General features: G+C 56.0%; 2 protein-coding genes across 3 annotated transcripts in view; one reads left to right on the top strand and one right to left on the bottom strand.

The window, feature by feature from the left end:
- The window catches only part of MARK4 (microtubule affinity regulating kinase 4), a 31,107-nt gene extending 21,519 nt beyond the window's left edge, over nucleotides 1–9,588 (top strand). Inside the window, exons 14-18 of one of the 2 annotated variants that reach the window (XM_086690098.1) lie at nucleotides 2,871–2,974; nucleotides 5,084–5,362; nucleotides 5,572–5,651; nucleotides 6,509–6,553; nucleotides 8,257–8,469. In XM_086690098.1, the coding sequence (XP_086546224.1) occupies nucleotides 2,871–2,974; nucleotides 5,084–5,362; nucleotides 5,572–5,651; nucleotides 6,509–6,553; nucleotides 8,257–8,321 (573 nt within the window). In that variant the 3' untranslated portion in view covers nucleotides 8,322–8,469. Of the gene's footprint in view, nucleotides 1–2,870; nucleotides 2,975–5,083; nucleotides 5,363–5,571; nucleotides 5,652–6,508; nucleotides 6,554–8,256 lie in introns of both variants that reach the window. The other variant, XM_086690097.1, reaches the window with a different exon arrangement.
- Nucleotides 9,589–12,589: 3,001 nt separating this feature from the next.
- CKM (creatine kinase, M-type) lies at nucleotides 12,590–23,761 on the bottom strand. The gene is made up of 8 exons (XM_086690099.1): nucleotides 23,605–23,761; nucleotides 21,088–21,298; nucleotides 20,198–20,352; nucleotides 19,682–19,814; nucleotides 15,722–15,893; nucleotides 14,574–14,697; nucleotides 13,553–13,742; nucleotides 12,590–13,033 (listed from the first exon to the last, which is right to left on the bottom strand). Exons 2-8 carry the CDS (start codon nucleotides 21,278–21,280, stop codon nucleotides 12,855–12,857), a joined length of 1,146 nt encoding a protein of 381 aa, XP_086546225.1. The 5' UTR covers nucleotides 21,281–21,298; nucleotides 23,605–23,761; the 3' UTR covers nucleotides 12,590–12,854.
- Nucleotides 23,762–25,117: the final 1,356 nt, after the last annotated feature.

The raw sequence follows: 25,117 nt of genomic DNA on the forward strand, positions 1-25,117 counted from the left end.
CACAGAGAGGGAATCCCAAGGAGGCTTCGGAGGGTCAGCACAGAGCCTGATGTGGGGCTCGATCCCGTGACCTCAAGATCACGACCGAAGCCGTTATCAAGAGCCAGACAGACGCTCAACCGACTGAGCCACCCAGGCACCCGGAAGGGTTTTAATACGGGGAATTAGGTACTTACAAAGTTGTGGAAAGGACCAGTGGAGCAGGCAGGGGATGATTAGACCCACAGGGGTCGCACCACAGCACAGCGGGTCTGACCCGCCACAGGGGCTGCTTAGCCCCTGGCACTGTTGAATTACCGTCACATGGTGGTGACGGTAATCCGAGACTCAGAAACTTTCTTCTCTACCGGAAGGGCCCCTTGATGCCCGGAAGTCTGGAAAACGGGCACTGGGGCCCTCCGGAGGCAAAGACCCTCATCCCGTGACCTTGCCCGTGGACGGAGGAGGCAGATGGGACATGAAGGCAACTTCCATCCCATTTCCGCCTTCCAAATCTTCCCGCGGGCAAAGGTGGCCAACTGGGCTTCCCTGCCTCTGCAGCTCCTTAATGTTTTTTTAATGTTTATTTATTTTGTTTTATTTTATTTTTTGAGAGAGAGGGAGACACAAAATCCGAAGCCGTCTCTGAACTGTCAGCACAGAGCCTCCGATGCGGGGCTCGAACTCATGGACCGTGAGATCATGACCTGAGCTGAGGTCAGACGCTTAACCAACGGAGCCATCCAGGCGCTCCTTTAAAATTTTTTTAATGTTTGTTTATTTTCTTTAAAATTTTTTTTTTTTTAACGTTTATTTATTTTTTTGGGACAGAGAGAGACAGAGCATGAACGGGGGAGGGGCAGAGAGAGAGGGAGACACAGAATCAGAAACAGGCTCCAGGCTCTGAGCCATCAGCCCAGAGCCCGATGCGGGGCTCGAACTCACGGACCGCGAGATCGTGACCTGGCTGAAGTCGGACGCTTAACCGACTGCGCCACCCAGGCGCCCCTGTTTATTTTCTTTAAGAGAGAGAGAGAGACAGTGCAGCTCCTTAAAAGAGGAAGTTGATAAACAAACACAGGCCCCACAGCAGAGACGAGGGTGGGTGGAGACAGGTCATAGGAAAGTGGTCAGCACTCTGAGGCCCTACAGACCAGAGCTTGAATTACATTGGTGACCTGTGTGGCCTTGAGCAAGTGACTTCACCTCTCCGAGCCTCAGTATTCCACCCTGTGAAATGGGCTCATCAGAAGCCTTAGATTCTTGTGAGGCTCTGATAAGGTCTGGGACATAAACTACCTCCCATAGTGTCCAGCTCAGGAAGCACTCAATAAATGAAGGCACTTGTTACTTTGTTTTAATTTACTTTAATTTTTATTTATTTTTGAGAGAGAGAGAATGAGCAGGGGAGGGGCAGAGAGTGAGGGAGACACAGGATCCAAAGCAGGCTCCAGGCTCCGAGCTGTCAGCACAGAGCCCGACGCGGGGCTCGAACTCACGAACCGCAAGATCATGCGTGACCTGAGCCGAAGTCGGACGCTTGACCGACTGAGCCACCCAGGTGCCCCGGCTCTTGTTATTGTCAAGGTAAACCCACACCTTAAAAAGGTAGAAAAGAAGAGGAAATTAGCCCCCAGAACGTAGAAGAAGGGAAATAATAGACGGTAATAAAGGAGAAAACAGAAGGACCCTAGAGAAAACCAAAAAAAAAGCTGCAATCTGGTTCTTGAAAAGGTTGGTGCGATCATTGGACCCCACGAATTACTAATAGCAGAAGTGAAAGGGGCACCTGGGTGGCTCAGACATTTGAGCGTCCAACCCTTCATTTTGGCTCAGGTCGTGATATTATGGTCGTGGGATTCAGCCCCGAGTCAGGCTCCACGCTCTAAGAATACTTGGGATTCTCTCTCTTTCTCTTTTTAAAAGAAAGAGGGAGGAAAACACGAAGAAGAAGGAAGCTATATTCTAACATAAAGAGACAGTCAAAAGGTATTAGGAACCACCTTATGCCCATAAATGTGAGAGCTTAGATGAAATGGACAGATGCCTTCAAAAAACACAAGTAACTAAACTTGTCCGAGAAGAAGCAGAAAATCCGAACCGCCTTATATTCTTGTTCAAGAAACTGAATCCGTGACTTAAAACTTTCCCATAAAGAAAATTCCAGACCCTAAGTGGTGGGATTCTGCCAAACACTGAAAGAAGGAATAACACCAGCCAACTTTAGACAGGCTTCCAGAGGATAGAAAAAGAGGGATCACTTCTCAGCTCATATGGGGAGGTGGCATAATCCCGATGGGCACCCCATGATCCAAGAGAGCCCACAGTCCCATGCGGGGGTGGGGGGTGTCTAAGGGGATAGACATCAGTGATACAAAGTGATCAGGGCTGCAGCGGGGGCCCTGAGAAGGCTCCTGACTCAGCCGGGGGCCAGAGGCGGGGGTATATTATGAACCGACACCAGAAAGTTCCATAGGTGTGTGAGTCAAGGGGAGAGGAATAGCCAAGCAGGTGGGCTAGCCTGTGCAAAGGCCAGGAGGAGGCACCGAATGTGCCCGGAAGAAGTATGCTCCAAAAAGCTTGACGTGGCTGGCCCGTACCCAGGTGGGGCAGAGCTGGGAGACGAGTGAGCAAGGCGCCCCCCACCCCCACCCCACCCCCCCAGGCACCGCCCCTGAGCCACCCTCCTCAGCACCCGTCTCAGCAACGTGACTCTCGGCCTGGGTTGCTGGGATGGCTCGTTAACCTTCCCTTTCTCCTGAAGTAAACCATCACCTACCCGCTCTTGGCCCCCTGCCTCCTTCATAATGAGGGAGGCCAGAGAGGGTAAACGGAGAGTTAAGGGGTGTCCCTTCGCCCCCTCACTCCCTCCTGGCCGCGTTCCCCCACAGAACAGCCTCCCTCCCAGCATGATGACCCGAAGAAACACCTACGTTTGCACAGAACGCCCTGGGGCTGAGCGCCCGTCCCTGTTGCCAAATGGCAAAGAGAACAGGTATGGAGAGGGGACAGCAGCGGGGAGTGGCGGGGGGGGGGGGGAGTAGGGGAGCAGGACCCTCCTTTGATCTAAGATGATAACCTTTGTGGGGAAGGGGTGCCGTGGGGACTGGGGAGCGTGCGTGGCTCTTCTTCCCAGAATCTACCCAGGTCCTCCTCCTCCCAGACCCCCCTGAAAATCTTCCCCTCTTAATTAATTAATTAGTCATCAGCACCAGGAAAGCAGTTTGCCCTGTTCTCCGCCTACGAGCCTTGGGAAACAGAGTTGAATTTTTTTTTTTTTTTTTCTTCTTGAATGATCAATTTTTAGAACTTTGAGAGAAGCCCCAGAATGTCACAGCTTCAACATCCTCTTGTTGGCTGGTTTTCAGACTAGTTTTCCTGAGTCTGTTCGATGTCGTTCAGCTGGCAAGTGAGGGAAACCAGTGCAGACTGGCTGGAGCCTAAAAAAGGGAATGAATGAGTTCACATCGCGGTTCAAGTTCAGGAGGGGGGCGGGCTTCAGGATCACGGCCCTCCCGCCCACCGGGACTGTAGGGCACGACACCGAGGTGCACGCTGGGGAAAACCTGATAAACAGGTGGTACTGTGTGGTGGGGACAGGATGTGGGGTGCTCGAGAGCAGTGATTCCGTGGCTGCTAAGTCCTGAGTTCAAATCTTGCCTCCGCGCTCTGCTAGTAGGATTGTCTTGGCCAAGTCCCTGAGCCTCGCTTTCCTCCTCTGTAAAATGGGGCTGATGTTCCCTGCCTCTGGGCCCCGTGAGAGGGATCCGGTGGAGATCGCTTGTGTCCCGTACCTGGCACAGGTTCTGTGACACAGAAGGCATTTGATGAGTGAGCGCTAGTTTTGTGATTATTAAATAAAAATAATAATAGCGAATGCTCATCAAGCGGTAAGAGTATGCCAGGCCTTCGTGTGTATTTGCTGGTTGCATGCCCCTGACGACTCCGTGAGGTAGACCCCGGTGTCTCCATTTCACAGCTGAGGAAATGAGGCACAGAGGGATGAGGGAACTTGCCCAAGGCCACACAGCTGGCGAGTCAAGGAGCAAAGATCCCACGCTGACTCCAGCGTGTGTCTCCAGTGTGAACGCTGTAACGCATAGCCTTCCAGTTCTGGCTTCGATGAAACCGAGGTTTAGTCTTCCCCGATATAACCAGCCAGAGGCAGGCAGGCAGTCTCCTCCAAGGACCCAGATTGATTCTGCCAAACTCAGCGTGAGGCTCCAGCTCCGGGACTGAGGCCAGTGCACCAGTTACCATTTCCTAACCAGAAGGAAGGATGGAAAGAGAGTGGAGCGCAGGCTACATTTTTTTTTTTTTTTTTTTTTTTTTCAGAGGCATGACCCAGAAATAGGACAAAGTACTTCTGTTTGCAGCCCACTGGGCAGAGAGTAGTCCCATGACCATCCCGAACTGCAAAGGAGGCTGGGAAATGTAGTCTCTCGCTAGGTGGCCATGTGCAACATGCCTGCTCTTAGAAGTTTGGTCACTAAAACTAAAACAAGGAGGACGGATTCCAAGGGAGGGGTGGTGGCATCTGCCATAGTCAGGCCCTCCTGTCAGGACTGCGAGGGCCTGGAGGAGGGTCCTGGGACACTGGAGCCACCACTGCCCACACAACTACAAAAGTTAGGAAAAGGGTCCCTTTTCACCTGTCAGCACATTCTCATAAGTGCCTATGATGTTCACATCTATTCCTATCCCGAGTTTGAATAATGATAGTTGAGACAGCAAAGTACAGTGTCTGCAAAGTTGATTTGGTTCCTGCGGTTTGGAGGCAAATGGCAAGGGATTCCTCAAAAAATGTAATCTGAATCTACTCAGTTGCCGCGTTTGGAGAGAGGAGAGTCAGGATACGTTTGGAGCCGGTAGGGGTTGAAGAAAGGGCAGTTTGAAGAAGGGATGACTTAGGAAGACAGAAGAGTCCGTAAAACAACTAGGGTTATATAGTACACAGCCTGCCCAACTGTACATGGCAGCCCTTTCTCTGAGCTCTAGGTCTTTCGAGGTTTCTGATCTCAGGACAGGACAGTGAAGAATCAGAGGGACTGGGGCCTCGGCCTGCCTCGAGGCCCCACTCTGACTTGTCCCTCTCTGCCCACAGCTCGGGTACCCCACGGGTGCCCCCCGCCTCTCCCTCTAGTCACAGCCTGGCTCCCCCATCGGGGGAGCGGAGCCGCCTGGCACGCGGTTCCACCATCCGCAGCACCTTCCACGGTGGCCAGGTCCGGGACCGGAGGGCAGGGGGCGGGGGAGGCGGGGGTGTGCAGAATGGACCCCCCGCCTCTCCCACATTGGCCCATGAGGCCACACCCCTGCCCACTGGGCGGCCCCGCCCCACCACCAACCTCTTCACCAAGCTGACCTCCAAACTGACCCGAAGGTGAGCCCCAGGGGACGTGGGGGGCAGGGGTGGGGTGGGGGGAATGGGACCTAACCTGTCTTCTGCTCTGCTCTGCCTTCTGTACCCTCACATCATCATCATCACCTCCTCCTCCTCTTCCTCCTCCTCCTCTTCCTCCTCCTCCTCCTCCTCCTCCTCCTCCTCCTTCTCCTCCTCCGTCACCCTTCACCTCACCCCTCACACTACAGGGTTACCCTCGATCCCTCTAAACGGCAGAACTCTAACCGCTGCGTTTCGGGCGCCTCTCTGCCCCAGGGATCCAAGATCAGTAAGTCCCGCCACCCTCTGCTGTCCCCGGCTCTGCCTCCCTGTCTGCATGTCTGACCTGTGTGTCCGGGCGAGGGGAGGGGGACTCTGTGCGAGCGGGAGGGGCGCGGGTTGGGGGATCTGGCTGTTCATTGACTCATTTAATAAACAGTAGTCTGGCCTCTGGAGCCGGGCTCTTGAGGGGCGGACCCTAGCTCTGCTGAGTGACCTCGAGGAAGTCACTCAACCTCTCTGGACCTCACTTTCTTCTGTAAGACGGAGCAGCAGTGACAGTGCCTTCCTCAGAGGGTTATCGGGTAGACTAAAAGGTGGTATATGGGCTGAGCTTAGAATGTTGCCTTGCAAAAATGACGTATGTTTACTTACTGAGCGCCTGGCGCGATCTTAGACCCCGGATGGAGGGAACAGAACGTGTAAAATCCCAGCCCAGGCAGAGCTGACGTTCTACACGGGGACCCAGACAGTAAATGAGTACGGAGAAGAAAAAGGGCAGGGAAGAGGGGGGCAGTTTTAAATGGAGCAGGCCTCACTAAGGAGGTTTGAGCGAAGCTGGAAGGAGGGTGTGTGTATGTGTGTCCGTGGCCTTCTATACGTACCTGTGTGCCTCTGCCCACCCCCCACCCCTTTCTCTTTCGTCTTCCAAATTCTTCAGTATCTTTCCTACGACCTGCACTAACCATTTCAGAATGGGCTCCCCCTCCTGGGCACGGAGACTCCCAGCCCTCCCCAGCCCAGCTCCAGCCAGCAGGGAGGGCCCAGGGCTGAGGCAGGGGCTGCCCAGAGTCCTGGAGGCAGTGGGTTGGGGGAGGGGGCTCCGTGTGTGCAGATTAGACACTCTGCCCCCCTCCCCTCCTCCAGGGTCACAGACGAACCTGAGAGAATCGGGGGACCTGAGGTCACAAGGTGAGTGCATGAGCCTACCCTGACTGCCACACCAGCCCCTCCCCCTTTGCCTGCCTCAGACCCAGCTGCCTCGTGTCTGCGCCTCCCCTATCCACCCCCCCTACCCCCAACACACACACACCATTAGATGGGACCTGAGCCTCCTCCAAGCCAGCTGCCTGAATGTCCCTCTGACCCTTCTTCCTCTGCCGGCCCCTCTTAGGCCCTGTCCCCCGTGACTTCCTCCGATTTCCACCCCATCCATGAACATTGTCCCTTGACCGTCTTTAACGTCAGCCTGTTCCACCTATGACCAACTCCTCCTTTTGGCACACCTCCCCCTCCCCCCCCCCATCCAACAAGGCATAAGCGTTGCCAGGAGCTCTGGCAAACATTACCTGTACAGCCCCACATGGTAAACAGTTTAGACTTTGAGGGCCGGGTAATCTCTTGTCGTGCCGATTCGGCTGTGCCATCGTAGCACGAAAGCAGCCAGAATCAGTACAAAACCAAGTGGGTGGTGTGGGGGTTCGATAGACCTTATTTACAAAAGCAGGCAGCCCCATGCCACCTCGCTGAGCCCCGCTTCAGCTTCACACAAGCCCAGTCCCTGTAAAGACCCCAGTGCAAATAAAGAACCACCCCTCCGGTTCCAAAGGTCCCAGGACTGACTCTCATTGGCTGGAACTGAGTCACATGCCCATCCCTAAACCGATGCCTGTGGCCAGAAGGGTGGAGGACTCTGATTGGTGGGATCTGGTCATATGCTCAGCTTTGAACTAATCACAGTGGGCCGGGAGGTGGAATGTGCTCATTGGCCGCAGCTGAGTCACGTGCTCAGCATGGAGCTAAGAGGCCAAGGCCACCCTGCCTAGACCAGAAAGACTGGATGTGCGATGCATCTCAAAGAGGAGCGCTCTTGGTACTTTAGGTGGGATGGTTCTTCATTGGGCTGGACCCACTCACACACTGCAGCACATGTATCATCCCTGAACCACCGCCCCCCCCCCCAGCTTAATGCCAGCGGCACCCCCATCCCAAAACGTTGTGGTGCTCCAAAAGCCTCCAGAAATTTCCAAATACCTCTGGAGGGACGGTATGGCTTTTAGGCGAGAACCCCCGGTCTAGAGTGAGGAGGGTTGGTCCTCTGAGGAAAAAGGGATTATTCCCAGGAGGAGGATGTATTAGGAAACCAACCAAGCAAAGAGACTCCTCTCCCCCTCCCCCCCCCCGCCCCCAATAAGAGACAGGAATCAATTTCTCTGTCACATGAATCATGTGACTGGGCCAGGCTGGCAGGGCCCCTCTGTTCCATGAGGTCATGCTGGTACCCAAAGGTTCTTCGATCTCCAACCCTTAGGGCTCTGTCTTCCTACAGTTGAGGTTGGTTCTAGCCGCAGCCCCGGCGTTCTTATAGGAGGTGGGGCAGGAGAGCCGAGGGCTTGCGGGTTTCCTTGGAAGGGGGTTCCCCGTCCCCCCCCCCCCCCCCCCCCCCCCGCTTGCACTCACATCCGGGACTTTTGCACTCGGGCCGCAGCAGAGGCCGGGAAACGTAGTCTCCAGCCGGGCAGCCGTCTGTACCACTGAAACTCTGTCCCCGTCCCTGGGATCAGAGAGGGAGGTGGGTTTTGAGGGACGCCTAGGAGCCCGTCCCCGGGTGGGAAGCGTGGGTTACTTTTCCTCTCCTGTCCCCGTCTTTGACCCGTGATCTCTCCCCGCCCCAGTTGCCATCTACCTTGGGATCAAACGGAAACCGCCCCCCGGCTACTCCGATTCCCCTGGAGTGTGAAGCTGACCAGCTCTCGCCCGCCCGAGGCCCTGATGGCGGCTCTGCGCCAGGCCACCGCGGCCGCCCGCTGTCGCTGCCGCCAGCCACAGCCGTTCCTGCTGGCCTGCCTGCACGGGGGTGCGGGCGGGCCCGAGCCCCTGTCCCACTTCGAAGTGGAGGTCTGCCAGCTGCCCCGGCCGGGCCTGCGGGGAGTTCTCTTCCGCCGCGTGGCGGGCACCGCCCTGGCCTTCCGCGCCCTCGTCACCCGCATCTCCAACGACCTCGAGCTCTGAGCCGCCGCGGGCCCGGGTCCCCTCTTCTTCCTCTCCCTCGTCCCCTTCGCCTCTACGGCAGGGAGAGGGGGCAGGGAGGGGAGTCTCCCTCCGTCATCACCTCAGCTCCCGTGAATCCGACGTGGGGACAGAGAGTGTCCCCTGCGCTGTTGTCCGGGGCCGCTGGGCAGGAGAGAAAAGCTTGGGGGCAGAGCAGGGGGAGCTGGCACCTTCCTCGAGCCTCCAGCCGGTCCTGCCCCCGCCCCCCATCACCCCAACGTGGGGCACCTGAGGAGACTCTGGGGGCAGGGCAGGCGCAGAAAGGGAAACCGAGGAAACTTCTATTCCCACCCCCTTTCCCCCAACAGCTCAAGAATTAGGCCTTGGGCGGGGGCCGGAAGGGTTGCTGAGCCTGAAGACTGTAGAAGAGGGGAGGGGGGCTGGGAGTGGGGGTCAGAGAGGCAGATTCCTTCCCCTCCCCTGCCCTCCCTTCATGCTCGAACCCCCCACCCCCCTTCCTGCCCCAGGCTGGCGCGGGGCACTTTGTACAAATCCTTGTAAATACCCCCCACACCCTCCCCTCTGCAGAGATCTCTCGAGGAGCTGCCGGTTTTTAAGTTATTACACCCCCACCCTCCTCCTGTCAGCCCCCTCACCCGCAGCCTGTCGCCCAATAAACTTAGGAGAGTCCCCCCCTTCCCCACGCCGACCCCGGGCTTTTCCTTCCCTGCCCTCACCTGCGGCTGAGATGAGGAGGTGCGTGACTTTGGGCCAAGTGGTTCCTCCTCTCTGAGCCTCGGTTTTCTCATCTGCAGAATGGGAGTAGTGGGGGGGTGGGGGTCAAGGATGATCGTGGACGAGGGCAGGACAGAACTCAGCCTCATCCAGGAGGCCCCCGGTTCCTATATCGGTCCCCCATTCATCCACTCACGTGCCCACCCACATGTTATACCGGACTCTAAGCCACTTCTTAACTCCAGTAGTACATTTATTCAATAAACAGTCATTGACCTGTGCCTACTCCGTGCCAGGCCCGGTGCTGGACACGGAGACACAAGGAGCCCCTGTCTGTGGGGGATGGGGGTTCTGACACAAACACTAGAGAAACCTTTGCTTTGGCGAGGCCAGAAGAGAACGTGAGGGGAGTCGGGGAAGCCACTCCAGAGAGGAGAGGATGCCGGAGTTGGACTTTGAAGGACGAGTAGGAATTGACCGCGTATTGGGTATGCGCTGGGCAAAAGCTGGTTTGTAGGAGTGCGTGATAAGCCTTCAGAGAACTTCGGGTAATTTCGGTGTGGCTGCTATGTTGGGGCTGGTGGAGAATTAGCAAGAGAAATATCGCGTTAGGACTAATAATCCATCTACACATAAGCAAAAGTTATTTGTTTGCTTATGTTCCTTAATAGTCTGGGGGTTCCCGACTTCAGGTACGGCTGGATCCAGGCAGCGGGCCACCTCACCTCTGGTTTTATTTTCCCGTGAGGTTAGTGGTTTCACCTAGCAGTTCCAGCCTCTCATCCCTTTGTCTAGTTTCTGCAGCAGAAAGTTGCTCATTGCCTACTTTTGTCGAAAATCCCAAGACAGGCTCTTATTGGCCCAGAGAAGTCATGTGACCATCCCTGAACCAGTCACTGTTGCTCTGGAGTGGCCAGGCCCCTACCTAGAGCTGGACTTAGAGGGGTTCCCCAGAGGAAAGTCCAGGTGACCTTAGCCAGAGGAAGGAAATGGAAACTGAGTAGAGTTAAGCAGTAGGTTGGGGGGGGGGGGGGGGTGGAGGAGCTTGTTCACAAAAGGCCAAAGTGAGCGAGGGGTGGGCTGTCATCCAAGGGCACTGGAGAGCCATTGGAGGATTGTATGTAGGGAAGAGGCTTAGTTTACTGTGCCTCAATTGCCCACTTGGGGCATGGTAGATTCTGCCCTTGTGTTCTTCATGGGGCTGATAGGAAACTAAAATGAAAACCGGGGGGTTGGTAGAGACTGAGTGGTCAGTGTGGAAAAATTCAGGGTCTGGGGCAGAACCGCATTCCTGCCTTAAGAGCGAGGCCAGAATAGGGGTCTGCTGCAAAGTGTATATATTGAGTCGTGGGAGTGGGTAGGGTGGGGACCCCACCAACCCTGTCTGGAAATCTCAATCCCTGAGGGCTTCCCGTATGCCCAGCCCTGTGCTGGGGACCTAGCGGTGACCAAGACTGCCCCAGCCCTGCCGTCATCAGGCTCAGTCCAGTGGACAAGGCAGCTGCATCCTCAGTGATGATCCTGGGTCGGGGGGGTGGGGTGGGCAGAGGCTGGGGAGGGCCAAGGGGGTGCCTGTCGTAGCCAGGGAGGGCTTCCTGGAGGAGGAGCAGCTCAGCAGCAACTGGGAGAATGATGAGCAGCTAGCTAGACATGGCGGGTAGGGGGCTGGTGTTCTAGGTGGAGGGAACGGCTTGTACAATGGCTAAGAGGCAGGAGAGAGCACAGCAACTGGCCTATGGCTGGCAGTGAGCAGAGTCACCGGGAGACACGAGGCTGGAGATGTTGGCAGGGCCCTGAAGGCCGTGGAGAGGGGCTTGGGCTTTCTTCCAAGGGCACTGGGGAGCCACGGCAAGGTTGTGAGCAAGGGAGAGGCAGGGGCAGGTTTATGCTGTGAAGGGAGCGAAGAAGACAGGTCGGGAGATTAGGGAGAAGGTCGAAGTGGGACAGAAGGTGGGGAGACAAGGGCCAGATTTGAGGCTTATGAGGCAAGATGGGCAGAACGGGCACCTGGACCGCAGATTTGGCTCAGACGGGGCCGCTGGAATGTTTGTGGTCTGTACGGCTCCCCGGCATGGGGGGGGGGGGGGTGGCTAGAGGACGGAGCTGGGGTTAGTGATGGGATCTTCATTTGGGGACAGTGTTGTAAAGGACACCCTGACATCTGACAGGTCCTGCCTTTCTCTTCTAACCTTCCTGTTTCAGCAATTTCCCTGGGAATTCTTGGAGACCTCCTCTGGCCTCAGTTTTCCCCTGGAAAACAGAGTACGTTTCTTGATCTCTAAGGGCCCTTTACCTGTGTGACTTCAGGTTTGAAAAATTCCCTCCTCCAGGTCCCTGAGGACTCTGTCTACCCTTATTCTGCCTCACGTTTCCTTCTGAAAGCTTTGCCTCTTTTTTGAGGCCGCCGCTCTGCCTTTGCCAGTGGAGACCTCAGCCTATTGGGTCGAGCAGAGGTGACTGACGTGGCCAACACCCAATACACGCTGACCTGCTTCTTGCCTTCTATTCCCCGCCCCTCCCCCTGTGCCCGACCCTCCTTCCTGGGACCAAGCTCTCCAAAAGGTGGGTCCCTGAAGGCTTCGCGGGGATGCTATGAGCCAAGCCCCAGTCTGGAGGAGGAAGGCGCATGGGCAAATGCATTAAGGTGGGAATTGCAGGGTGTCAGGAGCAAAAGTGTACAGACGAATCATGGGCGAAAAACGGGAGTGATGAGCCTTCAGGGAAAGGTGCGCACCTCAGTTTGAAGAATCGAAAATAACAGGTCTGCATTCTAGGAGTGGGGAGCTATGGCAGGTTCTTGAGCAAAGAAAGGGAAGTTTAAAGGACTGGCAGCAGCTATGGATGGATGAGGGGAGGTCACACAGAAAGAGGCCGGTGAAAAGTATAACGGGGTATATGTGAGGAGATGCATGTTAGGTCTCAAAAACCCGAGGCCCGTGGGCCAAATTCGAGTCTCAGACATTTTGTTTGGCTTACGTTTCTCCCTGGTCAGCCTGGTGCTCTCCCTGGTGCTCTGAGATCCGAACACGAGTGATTGATTGGGAGCGGAGGCTGGGAAGGGGCCACGCCTCTCTGGGTCTCAGATTCCTCATAGTTTTGGATTGGACTGTGCACTTGCCTCATTTTAGGGATGGGGTAAGACATGACTAGGGAGGGCAAGCCGCACAGCGGCCAATGGCAAAAGTCCCTCGTCCTCTTGCTCAATTGCCATCGCACGAGAGCTAAGGCCACCATTGCTTTTATTTGTTGCTCTGAGTGTAGAAAAAGCATGAGCTCCAGATGTGCCTGACAGCTCTCCATTAGCCAGAGTTCCCGGTGGTGGGCGGAGCTCTGGGAAAAGGAGACTGTGGGGGAGGTTTTTCACTGGCCACAACTCAGAGGATGAAGCCCGTTGGTTGGAACTCTGGCTGGAAATGGAATTCCGAAAATGGTGGAAAGAGCCCCCGGTTGACCGAACCCTTTGGGGGGGGGGAGGGGCGGGGCTCCGATGGGCCGAGTCCTCCCTTTGGCTGGGGCTCCAGCAGTCGGCGGCGGGTGGGCTGGACGCCTATTTCTGGGCGGGGATCATGTCGTCGATGGACTGGCCCTTTTCCAGTTTCTTCTCCATCTCCACCATGAGCTTCACACCATCCACCACCAGCTGCACCTGTTCCACTTCGGACGAGCCCAGCCGATCGGCGTTGGACACGTCGAACACTGAGCCCACAGCAGCTGTGTCCACACCACCTGCAGGAGCAGGAGGCAGGGGCGGGCATAAGGAGCGAGCAGAGATGCAGGAGCGGGGCCTGCTGCCCCTGTGCCAACTGAGCTGGCCGCATGTACTGAGGGCCTACTGTGTAACAGGTCACGTGCATGCAGAGCCTCCTAAATGTCTATTCACGGGCTCACGCCTCCGGCTAATTTAGGTACCTCGTGCCTCAACCCTCCAACATGAAAATAGAGCATGATGGCCAAACGTGAGCTCTGGAGCGAGAATGCCCCGGGGTTGAGTCCTGGCCATCCTCTCCTTTATAGATGGTAAACCGAGGTTCCTAGGGGGCACGGGGTATACACATGCGTATTATATACCCATGATATCATATCGATTCCTACGGGATAAGGCGTGCGGATGCCCATGTACAAGAGGAGGAAACTGAGGCTCACAGAGGGGCAGCCCTCGTCCACCCCACAACTCGCGTGGGTGCTCCGCCTCCGCAAAGGGTCCGCCCCCGACGCCGCGGCGCGCGGATGGAAGCAGAGCCGCACCTGTGCCCCGCTTCTGCAGGCGCAGACGGGTGAGGATCTCCTCGAACTTAGGGTGCTTGCTCAGGTGCGCCAGCTTGACATGCACGCCTCCACGCAGCCCGGTGCCCAGGTTGGATGGGCAGGTGAGCACGTAGCCCAAGTGCTCGTTCCACATGAAGGGGTGGCCGGCCTTCTTGAAGATCTCCTCAATCTGAGGTAAGGGGAGAGGATCTGGGGTCAGCGCCAGGGGGCGCCCCCCAAATACACCCGCAACTCGAACGGGGCTGGGAGGGACACGGCGTGAGCACGTGGGTAGGGGGTGGGATTCCGAGAGGGTGGGACCGGAAAACCGTGAGGGGTGAGCTTCTGAAGGGAGGGGGCCCGGAGACCCTGGTGGAGCTGGGGCTTGAGAACGCTTTAGAGCCGAGTTCTTAGGGGCGGGGCTTGGGCAGGATAAGGGTGGGTGGAGCCAGGTGCTTGTGGGCGGGGCTTAGGCATAGGGTGGAGCCGGCCTCTTAGGGGCGGGGCTTAAGCATATGGGGGACCCGGTCTCTTGGGGGCGGCTTGGGCGCTGGGTGGAGTCGGGTTATTAGGGGCGGGGCTTGGGCGCTGGTGGAGCCGTCTCCTTGGGGCGGGGCTTAGGCGTAGGGTGGACCCGGTCTCTTAGGGGCGGGGCTTGGGCGCTGGCGGAGCCGTCTTCTAGGGGCAGGGCTTAGGCATAGGGTGGAGTCGGTCTCTTGGGGGCGGGGCTTGGGCGAGGGCGGAGCCGTCTCCTAGGGGCAGGGCTTAGGCATAGGGTGGAGTCGGTCTCTTAGGGGCGGGGCTTGGGCACTGGGTGGAGCCGGTCTCTTATGGGCGGGGGTTAGGCATCGGTTGGACCCGGTCTCTTGGGGGGCGGCTAGGGCGCTGGGTGGGGTCGGGTTATTAGGGGCGGGACTCGGGCGCTGGGTGGAGCCGGGTTCCCCGGGGGGGCGGGGTCTTGGAAAGCGGGTGGGGCGTTCAGCGGGGGTCAGAAGTCTGCCGTGAGAGGCAGGCTACCCACCTTCTGCAGCCCCACGCAGAAGCGGCGGAAAACCTCCTTCATGTTGCCCCCCTTCTCCATGGAGATGACTCGGAGGTGGTCTTCCTCGTTCACCCACACCAGGAAGCTCTTGTTGTCATTGTGCCTAGGATGGGGCGCAGGAGGAGGCCAAGGGATCAGTCCCGCGTGGCCACCCCATTCCCGCCCCCTGGCAAAAGTACCCACCGCAAGGGGGCAGCGGGCCTGAGGAGTTTGAGGTGGTGGCACCGGCTCCTGAAAATCGCGGAAGCTTACACCTGTAGACCCTAACGTCCTAGAATCTGAGAAATCGCCAGTCCTAGGATCAAAGACTTTGAGGGTCTTAAGTCTTTGAACGGCGTTAAATTACAGACTCTTAGAATTTCAGAATCTTTGAAAAACAAAAGCTGGGAATCAGAATTGACAAATCTTGGAAATCCTACTTCTGGTCCCAGGACCAATCTTCCCATCACCCTGTGACATCTCAGATAAAACATTAAGATCTGGAAATGTCTGCAACCGTGGAATCACAGAATCTGAAATTAGTGGAATCTTAGAACCTAAAAATATTTAAAATGTGTATGTCTTAGAACGCACACATTCTCCTGATCATCTGAAACCTAGGCTTTTGAAACCTTTGAAAATCTTTGCCTAATCAGAATCAGGGATTCAAGGATTCATACAAACCTAACTAGCAACAGTCGAAGATAAAACTAATAGCCAAGATGTTGGTCACTTACTATATACCAGACACTGGTGTATATATAGAGAGAGAGAAGGAGAGGAAGACCAGGGGAGAGGAGCAGAGGGAGAGAGAGAATCTTAAGCAGGCTCCACGCTCAGTGTGGAGCCCAATGTGGGGCTCGGTCGGCACAGAAATGTTAAATAATGTGCCTGAGGTCACATCTAGTAAATGGCAGTGCTGGGATTGGAACCCAGGGAGTCTGGTGCAAGTCTAAGTCCCTAATTGCCACTTCCCTGGTCCAAGTTTCCTAAAATGTGACTCACAGACCACAAAGTAGGCAGGGGTGGAAGGCGAGGTCATTGTCTGGGGCGCCTGGAAACATAATTGTTTTTATGATGTTGGCTTTGGTGGAGGAATGGGGAGGGGAGTGGGGGGACTGGAGGAGGCTGGGGGGAGGGGACCTCACCAGATGCCGCGGGCGTCGGGCCAGTCTCGGGCCATGCCTGAGGCCAGCAGCAGTGGGGACACGGGCTTGTCGAACAGGAAGTGATCGTCAATAAGCTGCTGCTGTTCCTGCTCGGTCATGCTCTTCAGAGGGTAGTACTTCCCCTTGAACTCGCCTGTCAGGCTGTTGAGGGCTGAGGGGCCACATGAGGGAATGGTCAGCAGCCTGCGCTCCCACAACCTGGACGGGGAGGCCCCCGGAGTCCCCACACTGCTGCTCCCAACGAGCCTGGGGTGGGGCCCGTGGATGTCCTAACAGCGCCTGAACACTAGGACGAAACCCAAATTCGCGACCTGTCCCCGAAGCATGCTCCCCCCCTGCCTGCCCAGGCTCCGGGAACAGCCATGCCATATGCTCCGCCCAGAAACAGGGAATCTCCCTTTCCTTGACCCTGGCATCCCGTCCGCCTGGGAGCAATGGTGTGCTGGGGCCCCTTCAACCGGCCAGCCAGACAGATGATCAAAATCTTAGGAATGTGGGGAACCATCAGTAAAAATTATTAAAATATACCATACATAATATTTGTGTACATTCATATGTAGAATGAATGTATATTATGCACATATGCATAATATATATTTCTATAATATGTATGTATTTATATACATTTTATACATTTCTATGTAATGTTCTATATCACATACTATATACTTATTATATTATATTGTTAAAAATAACTTATATAGGGGCACCTGGGTGGCTCAGTCAGTTAAGTGGCCAATTCTCGGTTTCAGCCCAGGTCATGACCTCACGGATCGTGGGTTTGAGCCCCGCATCAGGCTTCGCGCTGAAGGGCCTGATTGGGATTCTCTCTCTCCCTCTCTCTCTGCCCCTCCACCACTCACGCTGTCTCTCTCTCTCTCTCTCTCTCTCTCTCTCTCTCTCTCTCTCAAAATAAATAAATAAGCTTTAAAAAATAATAATCATTTATATAAACTTACAATTAAATATATTATATTTAATTTTTTTAATGTTTGTTTACTTTTGAGAGAGAGAGAGAGACAGAGCCCAAGTGGAGGAGGGGCACATAGAATCCAAAGCAGGCTCCAGGCTCTGAGTTGTCAGCATAGAGCCCGACGTGGGGCTCGAACTCCTGGACTGTGAGATCATGACCTGAGCCCATGTCGGATGCTCAACCAATTGAGCCCCCAGGCGCCCCTTAAATATATTTAAAACATAGGTAATAAATACTCAAAAGTATTGCTTCCTAAATATTTTACTCTTTTTTTTAAATTTTAGAGAGAGGGGGCACGAGCAGGGGCGGGGTCAAAGAGAGAGAGAGAGAGAGAGAGAGAGAGAAAATCTCAAGCAGACTCCATGCTCAGTGTGGAGCCTGACACGGGGCTCGATCCCACGACCTGGGGACCATGACCTGAGCTGAAACCAAGAGTCTGACGCTCAACCGACTGAGCCACTCAGGCGCCGCCTACATTCCTGAAGTTATTTTCATTTTTATTATCTACATCCTTGAAGTTATTTTCATCTGTATCTGTAAGGTGGGAATACTATGTAAGGATATGTTACCGCCCATCTTTTCCCGTCTATCTATGACACCATGTTCATAGCTCAAAATTGGCCGTGGTAGGAGAATTTATACCATAGAAATTGGCAGTCGCTATAGATTGGGGCTTTTTCTTTTTTCTTTTTTTTGAGAGCTAGTTGTTTAACACTTACCAGAACAATATGCCTGCCCACCTTGATGATTCTACCTCCCAAACATCCCTGCTGTCTCTCCCCATCCCGTTGCCTATCTCCTACCCTCACCTGAACGACTGTGCCTTCCCCTCACGGTCTCTCTGCTCCTACCTTTGCCCACAGTCTGTTCCCCACCCAACAGCCAGAGGACTCCATGGCTTCCATTTCCCTCAGAGGCAAAGCCAAAGCCCTCCTGAGGGCACACAAGGCTCTGTGCAACCTGGCCACTCATACTCCTCAGACCCCATCTCCTCCCCCCCTCCACTCAGCTCTAGCCACACTGGTCTCCTGGCTGTTCCTCCCACACACTTGCCCACCTCAGGGCCTTTGCACTTGCTGCTCTGCTGGCCTGGAATTCTTCAGCCTCCTTCCTTGTCAATCAGGTCTCTTCCTTTCTAAGGGAGCTCCCCTGAGTCATTCTGTGACCCACCCTCGTTTCTTGGCTACATGGTATTTGGGAATTATTCTTTTGTTGGTTTCTGTGTTCCCTCTTATCTCCTCACCAGGCTGACAGATCTGTGAGAGCAGCGACCTCATCCATCCTATTCATCATGAAAGCCCCCAGCTCCCTACTCAGGACCATAACAGCTGTAAATGTTTGCTGGTTGGATAGATGGATGGATGATGGATGGCTGATGGATGATGGATGGATGGATGGATGGATGGATGGATGGATGATGGATGGATGGATGATGGATGGTTGGATGGATGGATGATGGATGGATGGATGGATGGATGGATGGATGATGGATGGATGGATGATGGATGGATGATGGATGATGGATGGATGATGGATGGATGATGGATGGATGGATGATGGATGGATGATGAATGGATGGATGGATGATGGATGGATGGATGGATGGATGGATGGATGGATGGATGATGGATGGATGATGAATGGATGGATGGATGATGGATGGATGGATGATGAATGGATGGATGGATGGATGGATGATGGATGGATGATGAATGGATGGATGGATGGATGGATGATGAATGGATGGATGGATGGATGGATGATGGATGGATGATGAATGGATGGATGGATGATGGATAGATGATGAATGGATGGATGATGGATGATGGATGATGGATGGATGGATGGATGGATGGATGAATGGATGGATGGATGATGGATGATGGATGGATGGATGGATGGATGGATGGATGATGGATGGATGATGGATGGATGGATGGATGGATGATGGATGATGGATGGATGGATGATGGATGGATGGATGGATGATGGATGGATGGATGGATGTATAGATGATGGATGGATGATGGATGGATGGATGGATGGATGGATGGATAGATGGATGAATGCATGGATGGATGATGGATGGATGATGGATGGATGGATGGATGGATGGATGGATGGATGATGGATGGATGATGGATGGATGATGAATGGATGGATGGATGATGGATGGATGGATGGATGGATGGATGGATGGATGGATGATGGATGGATGGATGATGAATGGATGTATGTATGATGGATGGATGGATGGATGAATGGATGGATGGATGATGAATGGATGGATGGATGTATAGATGGATGGATGATGGATGGATGATGGATGATGGATGGATGGATGATGGATGATGGATGGATGATGAATGGATGGATGGATGATGGATGGATGTATAGATGATGGATGGATGATGGATGGATGATGGATGGATGGATGGATGGATGGATGATGGATGGATGATGGATGGATGGATGGATGGATGGATGATGGATGGATGGATGGATGGATGATGGATGGATGGATGATGAATGGATGGATGTATGATGAATGGATGGATGGATGGATGATGGATGGATGGATGGATGATGGATGGGTGGATGGATGATGGATGGGTGGATGGGTGGATGGATGGATAATGGATGATGGATGGATGTATATATGATGGATGGATGGATGGATGATGGATGGATGGATGGATGGATGGATGGATGGATGATGAATGGATGATGGATGGATGGATGGATGATGGATGGGTGGATGGGTGGATGGATGGATGGAAGTCAGGTCCCTGGTATCTACAGGCAGAGATCTGCTCAGGGTGCCCTGACAGCACCCCCAGACTTCCACCAGGGGTAGTGCTGCCAGCCATCACTCACCAAGCAGCTATGATTTACCAAGCTCTTTCCATGGAGAAGCAGGGCCAGAGCTGGGTGGCCCCAATGGTGGGCAGGGTGGGGGTTCTCACCTTCAACGGAGAGCTTCTCCACCGCCCGGCGCTCGCCCCGGGAGCAGTGGGGGGGCAGCGTGTAGCCCTTGATGCTGCGGCCCGTGCGGACGCGGCTGCTGAGCACGTAGTTGGGATCCAGATCGTCTCCGCCCTGGAGGGCAGGAGTGGGGGGTCAGGGTTGGGCATGCCGCCCAGGCTGCCCCTTCCCCAGCAAGCCTGTGACCCCCCGGATGCTCCCAGTTCTTACTCTCTGCTACTTTTTTCAGCTCCTCCTTGCCCCGCTCACTGGGTTCTCCCTTCTCTGTCCGTCCCTCCATCTGTCTCTCTCCCCGCCCCTCATGTGTCCCTGTTTTTCTCTCCAAGCATCTCTTTCCCCACTTCCTGTGTCTCTTCATCTCCCTCCCTGGCTCCCCTCCCATCTGACCCCAGCCTCCTGGTCTGTCTTCTGTGCCTCTCTGCCCCTCTGTCCCTCTGTCTGCCTCCCTCCCTCCCCCATCCCTCCCCTCTGGTGGCGGGTGGGAGGGGGTGGCTGACCTTGAGGTTCTCATGGTTGAGATCGGTCTTGTGCTTGTCGGTGGGTTTGTAGCCCCCGTGCCGGTCCTGGATGATGGGGTCGAAGAGATCCTTGAAAACCTGGTAGGACTCCTCGTCGCCAGCCACACAGCCCACGGTCATGATGAAGGGGTGACCTGGGGGTTCAGGGTGAGGTCAGAGCTTCCTGTCCCCAGCAAGGAAGGCCCGGGCTCCTGGGTCCAGCATAGACTGTGTGTGTGTGTGTGTGTGCCTGTGAGTGTGTGTGTTTCAGAACTGCAGAGGCTGAGGGTTATGTGGATGGGGAGGGAAGGTTAGGAGAGGTCTAGGCAGCATCTAGGGTGAGGGCAAGGTGCTGGGGGCAGGGCAACGGAGAAAGGAGAGTCTTGGGGGGCCAGTTACAAGGTACTAAAAATATGACCACTTCAGAGTCCCCAAATCACATACTCTTCCTTTACCTAAACATTTTCAAAAGCTTATTAGACGATTGGCTCCCACAGATGATAAGAGACTTGAACAGCCCTCGTGTTCCCAGAGGGGAAAACAGGAGTCTGGAAAGAGGGGCCCTCCCTCCTCAATGGCACAGTGAGTTGGAGGCTAGGACGTGCTTTTTTGCCTCTGGTGCTGCTGACCCTCGCAGGGTGTCCTTGGACAAAGAACCACAGCACCGATGACATCCCCCCTCAGATCCCGAGTGCTGGCCCCGTACCAGGGGCTGCTCTAAGCACTTGTGTGCGCCGACTCCTATGTTTTCGCAACATGAGTGCCCATTTTTCGGATGAGGACACTGAGGCCCAGGGAGGTGGGATCGAGGCCTGGCAGGCAGCTCCAGAGCCCCCCTCCCCTACCCCCGCCATTCTGATCCCTGTCCCCACTCCACCAAGGAGGCTTACCTGGGTTGTCCACACCTGTCTGGATGACGTCGTCCAGAGTGAACCCGGATGGAGTCTCCTTGTCCCGCAGCTTCTTGTAAATCTCAAGGGTCAGCGCCTTGGCCATGTGGTTGTTGTGCTTGCTGAGGTCAGGGTACTCCTCCTCAGGCTTGTAGTTCAGCTTGAACTTGTTGTGGGTGTTACCGAACGGCATGGTGGCGGCGTGGGGGGCCTGGTGGGCAGGGAAGGTGGAGAAGGTTAGCTCGCGTCCAGCAGAGAACAGCAAGGGAACAGAGCAAGGTCTGGGGGTTGACGGCTGTGTGACTGGGGACAAGAAGGGCGCCCTCTCTGAGCCCCTGCACCTTCACAGGATGCATCCGAACTCTATGGCTAAGATCCCAGCTCGGTCACACCCTGACAGGTGACCCCAGACTAATAATCTTGCTAGAGACAGTTTCTCCAGCTGGAAAATGAAGTGGGGAGCCTTTGGGATGGAGTCGTAATGCTGGCATGGATAAAACCATAGTTTCCAGAATCAGACAGCCCGGGTTTAAATTCCAGGTCTGCCACTTACAAGACGCTGTGTGACCTTGGGCACCTTGCTTAACTTCTCTGTGCTTTCAGATTACTCACGTGTAGAATGGGGGGGTCATAATAGCACTCATCCCATGGGGCTATTGGGAGCACGAAAGGAGCCAAACTACGTAAAGCACTTGGAATAGTCCTGGCTCACAATAAGCATTATTTTGCTTGGCCATTATTATAATTATTGCTGTCATTTTTTAAAAAAATTTTTTATGTTTATTTTTGAGAGGGAGAGACAGAGCACAAGCGGGGAAGGGGCAGAGAGAGAGAGAGAGAGAGAGAGAGAGAGAGAGAGAGAGACAGAATCCGAAGCAGGCTCCAGGCTCTGAGCTGTCAGCACAGAGCCCGACGCGGGGCTCGAACTCACAGACCGTGAGATCATGACCTGAGCCGAAGTCGGCCGCTTAACCGACTGAGCCCCCCGGGCGCCCCTGTTGTTATTATTTTAAAGGTCTGCGTGAGGAGTTTCAGAGAAGGCGGAGGGTGTTGTGGAGAACGAACATGCGAGCAGAGAAGGGACATCCTGTCTACGGAGGTTCCTGGGCTCAAGGGATGAGGGGCAGGGTGGAAGGGAAGGCTGGGTGGCCATCCCCACCCCTGTCTGCTGGCAACCCTCCCTCAGGGCTCAGATGAGAAGAGCTCAGCTGCGGGAGTCGTCAGAGCTGGGTTCAAATGCCACCTGTGCCACTTCCCTGCTGTGTGACCCCCAAGCCTGTTGCTCAGCCTCTCTGAGCCTCTGTCTCCTGTGGACTAAGCCCTGCCTAGGGGGTGGCCAAGAGGACTCTTCAGACTCCATCATGAGGCCAGCCGATCACATGCCCTCCCGTGGAGCTGCGGCCTGCTACCTGGAGGGCGGGCTGCTGTTGTTACTGTCACGTTTATCCGTAAGAGCCAGGAAGGAGGAGGGACTCTTCAGTGGCCGTGGCGGGACTGGGAGCTCGCTCCCGGCTCCAGGAGTGGGAGGCAGGTAGGACGGTGGGAAGGGAATCAGGACCAGGGGGGAGCCGAAGGCTGCGGCATCAGGCCAGGGGTGGGTGGAATTCACAGACGGAGCTGCCGTCCAGGGTTGGGGATTATTTATAGAGTCTGGCAGACTCCTCCTCCTCCCCCCCCCCCCAGCTGCTGTCCCCCCACCCCCACCCCACACATTCCGGGGGCTCGGCTTGCGCCAAGTCAGCAGGCCGGAGACAGGTGGGCCAAGGAGGCCGGGAGGACACGCGTCCAGGCCTCGGGCCTCAAGGGCTTCCAGCCCAGAAACCCCCCTTCATGCTCTCCCACCCCTACCCTGCAAGAGACGTGTCAGCAGAGGGCACGGAGGCAAGGCGGGGGAGGCCCAGAGACACAGACAGAAATAGCCCCAGCACCACACACACCGGGAACAGAATCACACACACGCACACACACACGCACACACGCACACACACACACACACACACACACCCCTCCAAGCTCAGGGACACACCCGGGGTTCAGGCACCCGTGCGGGAGCCACAGAAAGTCCAGAACACAAGGTCACACTGTTGTGGGACACCACGGGGACCCACAGAATCACAAATGCCAAGACCCCGTGGAGCCTGCTCTTGCAGACCCTGTCGGTGGACATACAGACACTCCCCGAGGCTCGTGCCATCACCCCCCCCGCCCCCCCGCCGTTCTGGTGACAAACCATCACAATCACAGGCCCCGGCCTGCAGTCCTGCAGCCCCTCAGCCCCTTGCAGGGGTGACAGCTGGCAGCCGGCAGGACTCCCTTTGTCTCCAAGATCCCTCCCCATGGCCCTGCGACACGGACCCTGCGGGCGGTGGGGGGGGGTCACAGGTGGAGGTGACTTCCAGATGCAGGGCCAATCTCCCCACACACCAACCCTCCTGTGTGTAGGACCAGATCGGCTGCTGGCACCGGGGGGGGGGTCCCCATTCTGGACCCCACCCTGATTCCCACCCCCAGCGGTACCTGGCTGGGCTGTGCTGAAAGGGGCTGTCTGTATCCTGGAGGCGACACTGACCCAAAGGAAGGGGCTGTAGCCCTGGCCTTATATAGGGGGGCTGGGCTGTGCAGCTGGGAGGGGCTGCCCCCCGGGGAAGGGAGCTGGAGGGTGGCTGAGCTTCTCACCTCGCTGCCCGGGCACCGTGCCCACCCTGAACCCAGGCATGCCTTGTGCCCAGCCCCATGGCCTTGTATGGGCTGCCCCAGGGGCTGAGCGTCACATCAAGCTGATTCCCTGACCAAGTGCTGAGTCGGGCTGGCAGGGACAGCTGGCCCTCCGCCCAGGACACGGGACCGTGGCAGGGGACGTCCCAGGCACGTAGAAGCCGCCCTCCCCTGGCCCTGCACTGGGCCGCCAGCCCTTCCTATGCCCAGACCTCTCCTCCAGCCCCCAGTGGCCTTGACCTGGGTAAACAGCGGGTCCTGAGCCCTGCACCTGGGGAAGCCTTGCAATAGCCCCCCGGGAGGCCCGGTTTCTGGTTTTGTGGAGACTTGCCCGTTGTCACCCAGCTATGGGGAGCACTTGGCCAAAGCCCAGGCCTGAACGCAGGGCAGTGTAAGCCCAGAAGCCTGTGCTTGGGTGCACAGTGAGTAGGAGGGAAACTGAGGCTCTCCTGAGTCGAGAGGATTGGAACTCGAGGCCAGGTTGGGGGAAGGGGTTGCCCCCCCCCCCCCCAGCCGCGGGGCTGACACTGGGAGATTTCCGCTGGGCTGGTGGGGAGGGGACAGGGAGGGACTCATCCTGAAGGGAGCTTATTTTTAGAGGGCGCTTCGCTGTCGCCTCTGCAAAGACCTAGACCCCAGGCGCTGGGGCTGGGGGGACACAGGGACAGGTGTTGGGGGTGTGGGGCCACGTGTCTGAGTTAATTATAACCCGGCGTGTCAGGTGTCCGGGGTGTCACCTCCTTACAAGGGCAGCCGCTGACCGGGGAGGCCGTCCCCGCCGCAGGGGAAGGGGGCTGGGCAGCCACTTGGATCAGAGCAGAGCACCCACCCGCTCCTTCCCGCCAGATCCGGGCGGAGCAGGGACACTCCACCATGACAGGGACCTGAAGGGCTGAGGAGCACATTCTGCGGACGCAGGGGTGGCTGGAGGAAGCTGCTTCCTCTGCCTAGAGGGCGCCAAGATTGCTGGGCAGGCGAGGCGAGTCCAGGGGCCAGGAGGAGTCCAGGGATCACCCAGGATTACAACCAAGAAGAGACCGTCCTTTTTCCCTCTGGGGTTCCTCCCTCCTCCCAGGTGTCCCCCATTTCTTCCCAGGCAGGTGGGGACTGACCTAGGGAAAGGGGGGCCTCTCTGCCTTTCCCCAGATTCCTGGTGGGGAGGGGGTGCTTAGAAAACTTTTCCTTGGGGCCCAGCCCCTGGTCTCTCCACCCACTGTCCCTTCCCACCAAGGTCAGAGTGGCAAAGCTCTCCTGCATGGCTAGGGAAACTGAGGCCCAGAGAACCAAAAGGAACTACACTGCAATAGTGAGGCAT

This window comes from Puma concolor, chromosome E2, assembly GCF_028749965.1.
Source record: "Puma concolor isolate L17-30 chromosome E2, mPumCon1.1.hap2, whole genome shotgun sequence".
Taxonomy (NCBI): Eukaryota; Metazoa; Chordata; class Mammalia; order Carnivora; family Felidae; genus Puma; species Puma concolor.